Source organism: Lentinula edodes (genome assembly GCF_021015755.1).
Source record: "Lentinula edodes strain Le(Bin) 0899 ss11 chromosome Unknown C8R40scaffold_68, whole genome shotgun sequence".
In the NCBI taxonomy this organism is placed as follows: Eukaryota; Fungi; Basidiomycota; class Agaricomycetes; order Agaricales; family Omphalotaceae; genus Lentinula; species Lentinula edodes.
Genome location: NW_025764374.1, coordinates 126,214 through 142,912, shown reverse-complemented (window position 1 = coordinate 142,912; position 16,699 = coordinate 126,214). Strand labels below are relative to the sequence as shown.

The window sequence follows — 16,699 nt, the reverse complement described above, 5'->3', positions numbered from 1 at the left end:
GGACATTCTGTGTTCTTTTCCAACCACTAATCTATGTCTTCCTTCAATGTTCCGCTGGTACAATTTATCATCTTTAGTGAAGAATTGTCTTGCAAACTGTTTGAAGTTCAAATACTGGTTCTCAGACATATTATCTGGCTTCCATTTAGGATTCTTTAACCATTTTCGGACTAGTAACAGCCTGTTATCTTGTTCTTTCCCTTTGTTAGATCTATGTTTTTCCTCATATCTCTCCTCACTTATGAAATTTTGAGGTTTGATAATCTGGGGCAAAGTTGTCAGAAAGGCTCCATTAGCTGGATACTGTTGCACAAACTTGGCTCTGAGCTTTGCTTCATTCCTGCTAGCTTCTTCCACTAGTTGTACAAAGTCTTGTACTGACTCTGCAATTTCCTGTGTATAGCCAGTCCTTGTGTCAATTTTATCTTTGAATGCTTCAAATGGTATTGTGGTGTCAATTCCATTCTCAAATGTGACAGTAAATGCTGGTGGTTCATCTTGATATTCTTCTTCAGGATTAAAGTATATTTTGTCTCCCGGTTGCAGGTCTCTCCTTGACAATCCATCGGAACCATGTTTCTTTCCAGGTATATGTTTGAGTTCAAAATGAAACATTAGGATCTGTTCAATCCATCTGTTTATTGCAGCATTGGGGACTTCATCTGGGTGTTGAAGCATTCCTTTAATGTACTTTGCATCAACTTCAATGGTAAGTTTTCTTACACCAAATAACCAGTATTTACAAGCTTGCAGAGCTCTGTATAATCCATACAGTTCCCTCTTTGGTTGAGAAAATCTTGCTTCCCTATCATTATAAGTGATAGATCCGAATCTTGCATAATGTCTTTTTCTTTTATCTTTTTCATCTTCTTGACATATGTAAAATCCAACTCCTTTAAATGAGCTATCCACAGACAGAATTACATTGCTGTCACTGTTATAGTCTAATTTTCTCAGTGCTGGAGATTCTTTGATTGCTTTCTTCAATTCATCCATGGCTTTCTGTTCTATGGGTCCCCAGAAAAAGACTACATTGTCTTTTCTGAGATTATTGATGGGTTCTGCTATTTTGGCATAGTTCTTGACAAACATTCTGCAGAGGCCTGCTGTTCCCAAGAAACTGCGGACATCTCCTATATTCTTACAAGGACCCCACCTGTCAATGACTCCCATTAAATCCGGGTCAACTACTCTTCCCTCATAAGTACATCTGTATCCAACCACTTTGAACTCAGAAGCACATACAACTGCTTTGTGTCCTGAAAAGGTTCCACCACAGTATTTTACTCTCTGTATAACTCTGTTTACATTTTGCATCTGTTCCCAGACAAAACGGCGGATCCCTGAGTTCTCTGGAATAACTTCATAACTACCATCTTTAGTTTCATACCGAGTTGGTGGTCCTTTGATAGGGACATCATCAATATATGGTCTGGTTACATGTGGAATTTCTTCTCTCAACATATAGGTAACATCATCATGGAATATTGGTACTGAGTTTGTCCAACCCATTGGTAATGTGGTCAATCTGAGTGCACCATAAGGTGTTTGGAATGTTGTAAAATCCCTTGATTGTGTTGCTAACATTCTTTCATCATATCCAACATACATATCCAAAATTGCACCACAGGAGTACCCTGCAAATTGGTCTGCTAACTCATCTGTGGCAGGTGGTAGACCAGAATGTTGAATAGTAACTTTGTTCAAGGGTTCCAGACTATGAACTAGTCTTATACTTTTCCCATCTTTCTTCAATACACCAAACCATCTTGACCTATATGATGAGTTTGAAGGTTCATATACTCCAGCATCAATTTTCACTTTGACTGCTTTGCATATTTCATCATAAGTTCCAGGTGGTATGGGTATATTTTTCTCAACCCATGGAGTGTGAGGAATTACTGGCATGTCTACTGGTGGAAAGAAGTCTTCTCTGAATTTCCCTCTCTCCTCATCATTCCAGGCAAAACCCATTTCCTGTTCCATCATGAGATGGTGCATGAGTTTTCTTTCCTCAGGCCACAGAAAATCATCTCCATGTATCTTGTCTATTATTGCTTTTCTTGCTTCAGTATATCTCCCAGTAGGTTTGAACTCTGGTGGGTGTGTAGATAGCTTAGGCATATCCTTCAATGGATCTCCCTTAATATCTCTGATTATTCTGAATTTCTGGGGAAGTTCACCAATAATTGGTCTCACTTTCTTTGCTACTGGTTTGTATTTTCTAGATGCAAGTACTGCCATGGGCTCAAAATAGATATCAGTTCTGCATGGCTTCAAATCACCAATCTCAGACTGTGATAATTTAGAAATGAAAGATGAAAGTGGAGTATGATTGATACAATAGAATTCATGCTTTATCTTTGAAATATAGTCAATCCGATTTTCTGATGTTTTTGGAGTTGTTTCAGGATTTTCAATTGTTTTTGGGACCCTAATGGGATTCTTTGTTCTATTGATATCAAATAACTTAGAGAATTTCCAATCTTCGGTATATACAACTTCAGCAGTACTAGCAGTTGAAATATTGGTACCTGGAGTTTTAATATCCATAGAATAAACAGAAGACAGATATGAAGAAAGTGAATGTTGAGCATGTTTATCATGAGCAGTAGCATCTACTGATGCAACCAGGTATGCATTTCGAAGTCCATCATAAGTGAACTTTTTCTTTGGTGGGAGACAGTAACTATCAATTTCGACTTCACCATTTTTCTTAACTTCAAACACTATAGCCACCTCTCCTTGATCTTTTCTAATCAAATCCTCGAGGTTACTAGAAAACCCTGTGCAACTGGATTGGCTGTTGTGGATTCTGTAGCTTTCTCCATCTTAGATGAATTGGCTAATATTGCTGCAGTACCTCTAGCAAAAGTTGGTACAGTAATTCTTCTATTGGTCAATGGTTCAGTCAGAGTGATAATCTGTCTTCCATCTGCAAAGTTCTGAATGTGAGTTTGTAAAAGTGCATCAAATGGCCTTCCCAATAATAGATCATAAGCTGGTTCTTTAATCACATGAACTTGCAAGAGGACAGTCATATCACCAATCAAAAATGGCACATTTCTAGCCAGTCCTAATGACTTTTCTAATCCTTTGTTTGCACTTTGCATATATATTACTATGTCCGGATCCCAGATCAAACCTGCCTTCTCTGCTTTCTCTTGAGAAGTGGACACAATCTGTGAACCTGAGTCCAGAAGACTTTCCACATGTTCTCTTCCATTCAATAGTGGATATATTGATCTCAAACTTTGAGAATCTTTGGCTACTACAATTTGTTTTGCAGTTTCTTTAGGTGCCAAAGTTTCTAAATATTGAAGTACCACATCTCCAACTACAAAAGCTGAGATTTGCTCACCACTGTTGGTTCTTTCTGTTTTCTTTTCCCAAGTCACACTAGGTAATGAATCAATATCAATAGTGTCACTGTCAAGTTGCAATTCCTCAAATTGGGCTTTCACTTGTGTAGACTTTGGTTGTTCCCCAGAGTTGACCCGTTGTTGAGTGACTCTGTATTTCAATTCTTCTCTGATAGGCTTCGAAGTAGACAACAGATCACTAGCCTTGACGCAAATATCATTGTCCAAGATTCTATCAACCAAGTCATTTACTTTTCCCAATCTTTGTACAGGGGCAATGAACTTATATGCTGGTCCAATCTCAGACTTGTCAATCTGTTGTATTGATCTATCATGCACTCCTCTGTCTACAGCTTGTATGCCTTTCATAGGCAGTTCTGATACATCCTTCACATTGATAAATGGAATTTCTGGAATATCTCCTTCATCAAACCCAATATCTTTCAATGTTTCCTTTTCTCTACTTCTCCAGTTCTGATTTTCATAGGATTTGGCTGCTTTATCAGGCCGGTTCTCAAGGGACTTTGCTACAGCTTTCCTACTTGTATTATGAGTAGGTGTCCCAATCATCGAACTCCTCATTTTTCCGACTCTTCCTTTTGCCTTCTTGTTTGAACAAATGCCTCAATCTCAGCCATAGTAGGCATTGACTGCTGAGGTTGTGTATGCATACCCATGTTAGGGTAGTTTGGAGTCATACTATTCTGGTTTTGATACATTGAGTTCAACATATGCATTGTAGGACTTGTACTTGGTATATAACTATTCATCTGACTACTTGGATTCCATCCAACTTGTGAGAATTGACTCTGCATCATAGGATTATGCTGAGGCATATAGAATGGTTGTTGCATAAACTGATTCATTTGGCCGGGCATTTGATACATCATTTGAGATGCAGGATTATTCAGAGATTGAAGTTCTTTTTCTAAGTTGGCAATTCTCAAGTCTTTATCACTTAGCTGATTGCTTAAGTATGTAGACATAGTAGCAGTGTTGATCATTCCGGGGATATTATTCGGAGTGCTCTGCACTAAGTTCACTTGCTTTGCATTGTCTTTGTCCCGCTTTTCCTTTTCCAAATAATAATAATCTATTCTATCTTTTTCTGATACTGCTCCTATTGGTTGCCTTGGAATAGGATAGTTGCCAGGTAATCTAGCTCTACCATTCACAAGTACAATCCTTCCTAGTTCCAGCAAATCTTGCCTATGATGACAATCATTTGCCACATGACCTTCTTCACTGCAGAAGTAACATACTACTTTGCTAAGATTGCCATGCCAGTCATAAGGAGCCTTGTTATTGTCCCGCATTTCTACATTCTGTGATTTTACTGGATTAGCTTCAAATCCAGCAGGCATCTGATGAGAAGCATATCCTTGAGGAACACTCCCTCTGGGAACATTATTCTGTTGATAAGTTCTCATGAACTCATTGATCTGCTTAGAGTTTTCTTGTCTAACTTGATCTTGAGAGATTTTGATTGTATCCATTAATACTGCAATTTTCTCACTAATCAAGTCATTAATTTGCTGCTGAAATTGTTCTTGCTTGATGTGAACAGGAGGAGCATAACTAGAACTTGCATTTGTAGCAACAGATGACATAGGATCTGTACCTGGCATAGTACCTCTAGCTATAGCTTCCCCTTGTGCAATGACTTCATCAATATCATACATGTCATCAGGTCTCACTTTTTGACCTGCCGGAACTGTTCTAGTTTTCCCTTTAATATGTAATGCAGCAAATATAGCATTTCGGAAACCTATGTCCAGAGCTCTGGTGAATTTCTCCACAAGTTCCCTATTAGTGACTAAAGGCTCGGGTTGTACTGCTGCTCCTGCCACTTGTGGAGGATTGAGCTCTTTCTTTACTGCTCTAAATCTTCTTACAAGAGCCATGTATTCATCCAAGTCATCACTTCCAATATTTTTGTACTTTTTGAATAAACGGTTCAATTCTCTCATAGTTCCCCGTTCTTCATCAGTAGCTCCTGGGTAACTACTCAAAACTACTTTCTTGAAGTCTGTAAATGTGCTTGTAGCAGTGCTGTACTCAGACATAGCTTTCCATTCCCAAGCTACTTGTTCTTCTGGATACCTCACTGTCCACTTCTTTTTGTCTAATTCATTATTGATATTACAATCAGTGAATAAATTTTCCAAGTCATCAAAATATCTTCTAACTTTCATGGGATCATCTGTTCCTTCTGCAGTCAACCTTGGTGCATCTCTAGAACCAGGTCTAGGCATTGTGCTAGAAGATCCAGACATTGTGATAGTTGTTTTATATAATGAATTTCTTGGGGATGATGTTTGCTGGGAGTTTGGATTAAAATTCAAAAAGCCTGGTGATATTGCTTGGCCAAAACTGAATGCAAATGGAGGAGGTGTTTTACTTCCTTCCTTGTATTCAAGATCAAAGAGTGATTCAGAATCTGTCTCTTCTTGTTTTATTTGTTCAACTGCAGAACTTGATTCAGGAAGCTCTAATTCTTGTCCTTCTTCTGACTCTGAAAATTCAGGTGGGAAGAGTTGTGTAGAAGCAAAGTTCTCAAATTCTACAAAAGATTGTTCTTGTTCTGAGTTTATACTGTGATCTTCTTCCTCTGAAGCTTGATGATCAAAACTTCCAGGAATGGAATTAGATGCAGGAAGTTTTTCAATTTGTCTGAGTGTTAACTCAGGGGAATTGGGTAATGGGATATGTTGTGCAAGAGGTGAGATAAGCAATGATGCTGCTCTCTGTTGTTGAAGTTCCAAGTTGGATTGTATTCTGTCTTTGGTAACACTCTGCAATTCCGACACAGCTTTGTCTCGGATTGGTGTAAAAGACTTTTTCTCTGGACTTGGGATTCTTTGTGAAGAAGAAGATCCTTCAGTTAGCTTAGAAATATTTGAAGATAACTCTTTATAAGATTCTCTTCTAGCACTTCTTTGAGCTCTCTGTTGTTTCTGTTCTTCTTGTTTTTGTCTCAAAGCTGTTTTTGCAGCTTCCAGATCTAATTGAGTAAGTTGTACTTGACTCTTTTTAGGTGCAATGGTGGTAAGTTTTGGCTAAAAGCCTTGCAGATTTTCCAATGAATTTTAATCTTTTGACCCCCTCGCGGTGGGCTCCAGATGATATGCTGACTTTAGGCTAAGTGCAAAATGCAAATGCAAGAACAAATCTCACACAAACACCAACACCAACACACACAAAACTAAGTCAAACACAAGTTCGGAGGGGTGCACAGAAAGATTTATTATATTCAATGTACAAAATGCTTTTAAGTTGGTTATAACAAGTGTAATAGATTTTCTTTCACAAGTTCTATAAAACTTGGGCTTGATATTCAAAGGTAACTTTGTAACTTCTGAACTGAATAACTTTACTTGCTTGTACTGAATAACTTTACTCTCTTTCTTTAAGTCAAATAGTACAATCTTTCTGAGTTATACAATTCTTTCTGTCTAATCAAGTGTATTCTTTCTATGCTGAAACTAAACTCCCTTCAAGTTGTAGGACTAGCAATCTCTACAGAAGTGGGGGTGGAGCAAGCTTGTCCTGTCTCGAGATTTTTACTGGTATATATGCAATTCTGGGGGCCTAGAGCTAGCCCAGGGTCTAGGGTTTTATTATGCTGCACATGGTTCGGAATATCTTGTTCCGAGGTAACCATGTGCATATTTTATTGAACCATCTGACTCCCGGATAAACTCCGAGACTCACATGAACATCAGGTACCAATCATAATAAACATGTGGTTGAGTTTCTTTAGCTATTGTGCCACTGTGCCTGGTTGCATCAGATATCTGTCAGGCATGAGCTGCTTTAGCTATTGTTCCCTTGTGCCTGGTTGCATCAGATATCTGTCATACATTCCGAGTCTATTATGCTTTTGAGCTGCTTTAGCTATTGCTCTGGAAATCCGAGCATATGCAGTATGTCAGCCCGTAATTACTAGTCTCTACTTCTGTCTTACTTGCTTGGTACAATTAGTCTTTGATATACATGTAATATGCTTTAAGCAATGTACACTCAACATAAAGAATGGGTTTTAGTGGTCTGAGTGAGTACAATTGTGTTATACTGCCGAGAATCTTATTTGAATCATCTTCAGTGAACATCTGTGCAATCTGTATCAAACCACAATGTACTGTAGACTTGTAGATATACCACTGAACCTCTGCATGAACTGCCGAAGTTTTGACATTTCGAGTTCAGATTATTTTGGGTTGTATCAGCGTCAATTTCCATGGACTCAATCGTATCACCAAAAAGGATGGTCACCCACTCCCACTCATATCAGATCTTCTCGATGCTCTGAAAAGAGCTAAAATATACACAAAATTGGATCTCGCTCACGCTTATCATCTGGTCAGAATCGCTGAAGGTGATGAATGGAAAACCACCTTTCGGACCCACTACGGCTCTTACGAATGGAAGGTTATGCCGTTCGGCCTTACGAACGCCCCTGCGGCTTTCCAGCGGTTTGTTAATGACATCTTCTCTGACATGCTCGATGTTTGTGTCATTGTCTATCTTGACGATATTCTGATCTACTCTGATACGCCAGAAGAACACCGAGAACATGTTAAGGAAGTTCTTCGGCGGTTACGGAAACATTGGCTTTACGCCAACCCCGAGATGTGCGAATTCAATATGGATACTGTTGAGTATTTGGGTTATATTCTTTCTCCCGACGGATTGACCATGTCCAAGGAGAAAGTGCAGACAGTTCTAGAGTGGCCGGTTCCGAGGAAGGTTAATGACATTCAGTCCTTCCTGGGTTTTGCAAATTTCTATTGTCGTTTTATTTATAATTATAGTGATATCGTTGTGCCGATGACTCGGCTTACCCGAAAAGGCGCTTCCTGGATCTGGGACAGCAGCTGTCAAGAGGCCTTCGAAAATCTCAAAACTGCTTTCACTTCGGCACCGATACTGGCCCATTGGGAGCCAAATCGCCCACTTATCGTGGAGACCAACGCCTCCGATTATGCCATTGTGGCCATTCTTTCTATCCAATATGCTGACAGTGAAATTCATCCTCTAGCCTTCCTTTCCAGAACGCTTCACGCAGCTGAACTCAACTATGATACCCACGACAAAGAGTTACTGGCCATCTTCGAGGCTTTTAAAGCTTGGCGTCATTATCTGGAAGGCTCGGGTGATCCGGTGGACGTCGTCACCGATCACAAGAATCTTGAGTATTTTTCTACTACCAAGGTTCTCACACGCCGACAGGTCCGATGGTCTGAATTTTTGCATCAATTTATTATGGTCATTCGCTTCCGGCCGGGGAAACTCGGCGAGAAACCTGATTCGATAACTAGACGCTGGGACGTCTACCCTAAAGAGGGGGATATCGGCTACACCCAAGTGAACCCTCATAACTTCCGTCCTATATTTACTAACGAACAACTCACTGCGTCTCTTCGAGCTACCTTCTTGGAAGGCCCGGTTTTACGAGCCTCAATTATCATGGATATCGAAGCCCTACACCAAGCCATCATCCTCGCCCTTCCCGCCGACCCGAGCTCCGTTGCTGGTTTGGAACTTGCCAAAGATCCTTCCAATGAACGTTGGAGCTTAGGTAGTGACAAGCTACTACGCCTGGACGACCGTATTTATGTTCCTAATCACGGCGATCTTCGCCTTCAAGTTCTCCGCTACTTCCATGATCATCCACTCTCCGGCCATTTCGGCCAGAACCGCACTCTAGAAGCTGTACGTCGTCAGTACACCTGGCCCAAGGTCAGAGACTTCGTACGTGACTACGTTACCTCTTGCACTATCTGTGGGCGCAACAAACCTCGCCGTCATCGGCCTTACGGGTTGTTGAAGCCTTTGCCGGTTCCGGTCCGACCATGGGATTCCATCTCCATGGACTTCATTGAGCAACTGCCAATGTCGAATGGCTTTACCGCTATTCTCGTCGTTGTGGATCGATCTTCCAAGCAAGCTATCTTTATTCCAACTCACGACACCATTACTTCTGAACAACTAGCTGAGCTTTTTGTTATTCACGTCTTCTCTAAACATGGTGTCCCTAATCATGTCACTTCTGATCGTGGTTCTGAATTTGTTTCGGCGTTTTTCCGGGCTCTCGGTAAAGCGCTCTCCATGGAACTTCACTATACCTCTGGATACCATCCGGAAGCTGATGGGCAGACCGAGCGCGTCAATCAGACTCTCGAGCAGTACATCAGGATCTATTGTTCCTACCAACAGGATGACTGGTCGCCGCTACTTCCGATCGCCGAATTCGCCTATAACAACGCTCCCAATGCTTCCACTGGTATTACTCCATTTTTTGCTAACAAAGGATACCACCCAAACATCACCGTTCGGCCCGAGGTCGACATGAAGTCTGATCTTGCTAGAGACTTCGTCGTTAACCTCGATGAACTCCACGCTTTCCTTCGAGAGGAAATCCTCTTAGCTCAGTCTCGTTATAAGGAACAAGCTGACAGGAAAAGAATCTCGCACCCGGAGTTCCCGATCGGCTCCGAAGTTTTTGTTCTTGCTAAGCATATTCGCTCTACTCGTCCTACTGAAAAATTCTCTGAAAAATATCTTGGTCCTTTCAAGGTCGTCAGTCGACCTGGTACTTTGTCTTATGAACTCAAGCTCCCGGATTACCTTCGCCGAATTCACCCGGTTTTCCATGTCTCACAGCTGGAGCCGGTTACGCCGAACCCGTTCCCGAATCGAACTCAATCTCCTCCACCTCCAATTGAAGTTGATGGTGAAGAGGAGTACAACGTTGCCGAAATCCTTGACTCCAAGCTGGACAGAAGGTACAAACGTTGTCCTCTACGTTATTACATTCGGTGGGCCGGTTACGAAGGTACCGATGATGAATTCTCCTGGGTTGCCGCTGATGAATTACATGCTGATGAACTGGTCCCCGCATTCCACGCTCGATACCCTTTGAAACCTGGACCTTGATCACACAAAATCATTTTATTCCTTTTCCCCGTTTTCCGCCGCGCTCCGCCGAAGATTACTTTGTGCATTTAGAGGGTAAACACGATGATAGTAAATTGAGTGTTTATCCCTCTCTCTTAATTGTTAAACTCTTCCTTCTATCTACTATTTCACTTATATTTCTTTCACACTTAAACTACTTATACTTCAAAAACTAATTATTTCTTACGCCGCTTTTCGGCCCATTCGCTCTCCGATTTCAAAATTGCGTTGAACATTTTTTGTTATATACAAAGTTCAAAAATATATACAGGAGAGACAGGACTACAAGAAGACAACAGGAAGACTACAAGAAATATAAGAAGATGGCCGAAGGGCCGATGTCCGATGTCCGTAGTTTCACTACTCTACGGCCCTTTCCTTTCCCTTCTCTGACTGCGCCTTCGCCGGCGCCGGTTCCTCCTCTACCATCTCCTCCTCATCTCCTTCCCCATCTTCCTCCAATCCCTGCTTCTCTATCTCCTTCTCTATTTCATGATCTTCCTCCTCGTCGCTGTCTATTACCCTCCGTCGCTTCCTCGGCAATCCCGACGGCCCGGCCTCCGGTACTTCAGGGGGTGTCCTCCTCCTCCTCGCGGCGTCCGTTATCAGCCAGTCCAGCTTGCGGTTGAAGTGGCGATGGTAGGTATTTGCCTTTACCTGACCATCTCGAAGTTGTCGATTATCGGCGAGGAGCTGGGCCACTTGACTTTCAAGGACCGCCAGGCGCTCGCCGGTCGGATTGGACCCTCCCTCTCGCTTGACCGTGAAGGGCCGGTTGGAATACGAACACCGTACCTTGGCGTCGTGGCAGGGTTTGCAAATTATTGAGCTCCTCTTGCCAGCCTGCATCTGGCAAGGGATTTTCTTGTTCCTGCATCGTTCGCAGGGCGTCCGTTCATCTTCTTCGTCATCGTCGTCACCGCCGTCTCCGCCGTCATCGGGATCCTCATCCACGGGCTGGAACTCAGAACGTTAGTAAAGGCAGGAAGTACCAGGACATTGTTACTCACCTGGGCCTTGGACTTCCCTTTCCCTTTGTTCTTCTCCCTCCGGATCTCCACAACGGGCCTCCGAGGGGACCCCGAAGTCTCTTCTGGCGAAGATCCTCGCCGACTGCGGGCAGTAGCTGCTGCTGCCATTCTCCTCCTCCTTTCCTCCCTCGCCGCGGCTTGTTCTCGCGCCTCCTCCGCTACCTTCTTAGCTGCCTCCTCTTCGGCTTTTTGTTTCGCCGCTGCCGCGGCCGCCGCTGCTGCCTTCCTCTCCTTCATCCGACGAACCTTCTCCTGTGCCTTCCTCAGGACCTCGGCTTCGTCCTCATCCAGGTCTTCTTCCTCAAGGGAGTCGGGATCGGCAGGTTCGGTGGGATTGACCGGTAATACCAGTCGTCGGTGTTCCGAAGGACCGGCAGTAGAAGAGGAGGTGGTGTGAGTTTGAGTACGGCTGGTCGACATTGAGGACTTGGGTTTTTGGGAAAAGTTAGGGCCCTAGCGGCAAAACCTGGCCCTTTTTATAGGGACAAAATGGCGCACGGACCAGCGAAAATTTTTTCTTCGAATTGTACTTGGTCTACGGTGCACCGAAAATTTTCACTGATGACTAACGCCAATTCCCGGTACCAACGGCTTTTGAAAATTTTCTTGCTGACTGATAGGCCGAAATTTCCGATGCTGACGGCCTTTAAAATTTTTTCTTGGTGACAAATCAACTCCCGGTATTAATGGCTTTCGAGGGCTCAAGCCTAAGAGGGGGATACTGTCAAGTCCATGCCTCGGGTCTCCACTTCGCCGCTCGGTATCCCGAAGATCTACTTTTATTGTAATCTCTCCTTATTGTCCTTTCTCGCTACACATACCCTTTCATTCTAGTCCCTCCTTATTGTCTTTTACCTTACCCTGCAGGACTACACGTATAACTCCTAGTAGCTAGTCTGGCGCTCCGCACCGCTGCGCCGCTCCGTAGATATAAATACTGCTTGTACGCTACTGTAGTTCCTCAGTTTAATTATCAACTTAGATCTCCCTTCTCAACTTAACTCTTCTCTAAGTCTTCAGGCTCAACGCCTTGAAGTACGTTCTCCTCGACCTTAGGACTTTAACGTTCTCTGGTCCGCTCCTCGTCATCGGCGATACCGCCGCTCCGACCTGGCTGCTACTTAGCTCCTCTCTTCTATACTCTCGACCTCCGGGGACATACGGTGTAACGGCGGTGTTGTTAATAACTTCACTACTGTCCCATTCGTCTTCCGCACTTAGACACCCTGTGACCTCTGGCACGGTTACACGGGTTGCATGATCTTAACAGGTTGTCCGTCACCAGTGTACAAGGTGCTGTACTCAAATTGTTGTTCCTCTTCCATGGCTTCAGGAAGAGTCAACGTAGTAGGAACAGTGGCTGGACCGAAACCGCGATTACGGCGACGTGGTTGACCGATAGCAGAGATAGAGTCGGAGAATGGGGCAAATGATTGGGCTGTAGTGAAGAAAGTGTTTTCTTCGGAGTTAGCTCTGGATTGAGCTTGGGTTTTCGGAGGCATAAAAATGATAGGTCAGTATGACGTTAACGGATTGAGTTTAATTATACTGTTAAGAGCATGTACACCGTGTAACCGTGCCAAAGCCACAAGGTGTCTAAGTGCGGAAGACGAGTGGGACAGTAGTGAAGTTATTAACAAAACCGCTGTTACGCCGTTAGTCCCCGGAGATCGAAAGTAGAGAAGGGAGGAACTGAGGAGCAGCCAAGTCGGAGCGGCGGTAACGCCGGTGACGAGGAGCGAACCAGAGAACGTTTAAGTCCTAAGGTTATAGTAGAGAGTACTCCAAGGCGTTGAGCCTGAAGACTTAGAGAAGAGCTGAGTTTGGAAGGGAGATCTAAGTTGATAATTAAACTGAGGAACTACAGTAGCATACAGGCAGTATTTATATCTACGGAACGGTGCAGCGGTGCGGAGCGCCAGACTAACTACTAGGAGCTATACGAGTAGTATGTTAAGATCATGCAACCCGTGTAACCGTGCCAGAGGTCACAGGGTGTCTAAGTGCGGAAGACGAATGGGACAGTAGTGAAGTTATTAACAACACCGCCGTTACGCCGTATGTCCCCGGAGGTCGAGAGTATAGAAGAGAGGAGCTAAGTAGCAGCCAGGTCGGAGCGGCGGTATCGCCGATGACGAGGAGCGGACCAGAGAACGTTAAAGTCCTAAGGTCGAGGAGAACGTACTTCAAGGCGTTGAGCCTGAAGACTTAGAGAAGAGTTAAGTTGAGAAGGGAGATCTAAGTTGATAATTAAACTGAGGAACTACAGTAGCGTACAAGCAGTATTTATATCTACGGAGCGGCGCAGCGGTGCGGAGCGCCAGACTAGCTACTAGGAGTTATACGTGTAGTCCTGCAGGGTAAGGTAAAAGACAATAAGGAGGGACTAGAATGAAAGGGTATGTGTAGCGAGAAAGGACAATAAGGAGAGATTACAATAAAAGTAGATCTTCGGGATACCGAGCGGCGAAGTGGAGACCCGAGGCATGGACTTGACATAGTACCTGCAGGGTAGAGTAAAAGACAATAAGGAGAGACTAGAACGAAAGGGTATGTGTAGTGAGAAAGAACAATAAGAGTAAGATTACAATAAGAGTGGATCTTCGGAGTACCGAGCGGCGGAATGGAGGCCCGCGGCATGGACTTGACAGAGGCCATTGCGACGGAATTGCCTTCCGCGTTGTATTCATCAGGAAAAAGTGAATTAAAAAATGACTATCTACTCACATAGATGAATACAATCCAGCGCGGGGCTGGTTTCCCGGGGGGGCGAGGAGGAAGTAAACATTTTTTGGCTTTGGGGTATTCTTGTTGACCATCGTGGTTTGAGAGCAACGTGGATTCAGACCATCAGTAGCCATCGATTAGATTTATAGATAAGAGAATTTGAGGGAAATCCGCAAAATAACACTAGTACTGTCAAAATTCATGCAGAAAATATGCGAGACGAAACTGATCAGGTCACCATCACGTGGGTCGCGACTTTCATTTCTTCAACGCCACACAGACAGGGAGCCAGAGTTCAATCAGATGAGAATCAAGCTCAAGCTGCCAACTGGTACGTCTATTTTTTGCTTTGTTTCACACCTTCTTTATCCTGAGGCCTGAGACCGGTGCTGCATGGACTTTGAATACTCGCGCCACGGGAATATGAAGCCCATGCAGAGGATGTCTCAGGCTATCAGATCTACAAGCCTGCCGTTACTCCTTCGCTCTATACTAATCCCCCCATAAGCTATTGCACAGGCTCTCGGCATCGAAGCATATGTCATTACCAAGGAATTCAGCTTTTCTCAAGCCATACTGCAAGCAATACGGACGGAAGCCACTCAGGACCAGTTGGATGACAACGAGACCAGCAAACCTACGGTCCCCGGGTCTCCTCTCTCGTCACTTCCCTCCTCTCCATCCTCCTCACCACTCTCTTCTCCCCCAGCAAGCCCCAAGCACATAGAAGATCCACCAGCCAGTGCCATGGTTCAGCCCCCCAACCAACCTTCACCCGGCCTTACAAACACCAAGAAACGTAAAATTTCTCGTGCTAAAGCGTCTAGCAAAGCTGCTCGAAAACGAAAACGCAAGGAAGCACTGCCCAAAACTGCCGATGAAATTCCTGTGAAACCTGCTGCCCAACGAAAGCACGTGTACCCATCCACCCCGGTACACCCTCAATTCTCCATGGAAGAGGATGCTCCCGTAGCTTCCTCTGCCTATGTCGGAAAGCGGTCTGAGTGCCAGGAAGGTGACGGTGTGGCTTGGTCACTCGAAGACATGGTTGGCCCTAACTCCAAGTTCAAATTTTCGTTGTTCAAATGGGACGCTGAGTAAGTTTTCTGAATCCTTATGCACCTTTGCTAATATTTCCTCCGTATCAGTTCAACAATTCCCCTAGTCGATAGCGAGGAACGGACTTTTGTCCTGCTGGTGGCCCCACCAAAATCTTCCACATTTCAGCATTGTATTAAAGCTGCGACAGATTTACTTGCCAAATGCCGTCGAAAGTGTAGGTTTACAAGAAAACAACGTAACCATCGACGCGGTGACTTTGCGGCTCTTTCAATGGGAATTGTACATAGTAACGGGACTACTGTAAGGATTTCGCTTCCTCCATAACGACTTATGATAACCTGTCCAACAGCACCCAATCAATCTAGGACACAATGGTACCAACCAAAAGGTCCTGGATGAACTTATGGCACATTGGTCCATCAAACGGCTGGTCGGATTCACCACCGGTATGTGTTTCAGTACGCAGTTTCTTACCCCCGGTTCACATTTGTTTGGAAAGGTGTAGTGAAGACCTGGGCGCCGCGACTTCACAACTATTGTTCCGACCACCTTGAATGGCTTCTATCTTCCGACTGCTCTCTGCAACAAATCTTTGAGAACAGCATTTTTCCTGGCGCAACATTCAACTTCGGCCCTCAGACAGTCTCTTTTCCTCACGTTGACTTCACAAATTTGCCTTTCGGGTGGTGTCCGATCTGGACGTTTGGCAACTACAACCATCACAAAGGTGGGCACATCATACTCTGGGATCTTAAGATGGTCATCGAATTTCCACCAGGCTCTCTGATCGTCATACCCTCTGGATCCTGCCGCCATTCCAACACACGTATTGGTAAGAAGGAAACCCGTATGTCATTTACACAATATTTCTCTGGGGGACTCTGCCGTTGGGTTGATCAAGGTTTTCAAACGCAGGAACAATATCTGAACAGCCTGGATCAAACTGAAAGAGATAGGGAGTCAGAACGGAGATGCACGCGGTGGTTAATGGGGTTGGGACTATACCCTACGTTAGATGAATTGGGCGGCCCACCTTAATTTACTCCATACCTTTTTCGAATGTGTATTGCGAAATGTTATTGACTTCACAAAGAATTTGAGAAGTGTTCATTGAAATGAAACTGGTATATAATGAAATTTTTTGATACTACTACCAAAGTTTGATGTAAAGGCTGAAAGAGTTAGGAGGAGTGATCTTAACAGATCATGTAACGAGGTTCACCGCGTCTATATACTCTCCGTGCTTCATATATGCTCTCAAACTGACCCACATTGCTCAAAGCTTCTTGCATACTAAATATTTACTGGGATGAATTGTTCTTGGGGACGATTTGTGTATTTCATTGAAAGACCGTGGTGATAATAAGACAGTGGTGATAATAAGACATCTTGGACTGAGCGCCTAAGGACGAGTAATACATAGTTTTCTCTGTTGCGCCACCTCTCGGTAAATAACCTTCATCACAATCTCAAGAACCTCATAAACCCAGCTCAAACAAATTCAACTTGTTCCAATGGTAGGTATCCTATAGCTCTGTCTTCAATGACCTGACCTAA

At 43.8% G+C, this 16,699-nt stretch overlaps 3 protein-coding genes across 3 annotated transcripts; 1 reads left to right on the top strand and 2 right to left on the bottom strand.

Moving 5' to 3' along the window:
* Nucleotides 1–2,040: 2,040 nt before the first annotated feature.
* C8R40DRAFT_1061721 (uncharacterized protein) lies at nucleotides 2,041–3,041 on the bottom strand (the record flags this gene model as incomplete). Its single annotated transcript, XM_046225443.1, has 3 exons — nucleotides 2,041–2,247; nucleotides 2,503–2,786; nucleotides 2,864–3,041. Coding segments are annotated over 3 exons (669 nt in total), but the record flags the coding sequence as incomplete, so codon positions are not given.
* Nucleotides 3,042–5,224: 2,183 nt separating this feature from the next.
* C8R40DRAFT_1061789 (uncharacterized protein) lies at nucleotides 5,225–5,557 on the bottom strand (the record flags this gene model as incomplete). The annotated part of the gene is made up of 1 exon (XM_046225446.1): nucleotides 5,225–5,557. A coding segment is annotated over one exon (333 nt), but the record flags the coding sequence as incomplete, so codon positions are not given.
* A 9,474-nt stretch (nucleotides 5,558–15,031) lies between these two features.
* Nucleotides 15,032–16,180, top strand: C8R40DRAFT_1061748 (uncharacterized protein; the record flags this gene model as incomplete). Its single annotated transcript, XM_046225445.1, has 4 exons — nucleotides 15,032–15,177; nucleotides 15,229–15,442; nucleotides 15,492–15,594; nucleotides 15,648–16,180. The coding sequence occupies 4 exons, from the start codon at nucleotides 15,032–15,034 to the stop codon at nucleotides 16,178–16,180; spliced, it is 996 nt and encodes a 331-aa protein (XP_046079638.1).
* Between the last annotated feature and the right edge of the window lie 519 nt (nucleotides 16,181–16,699).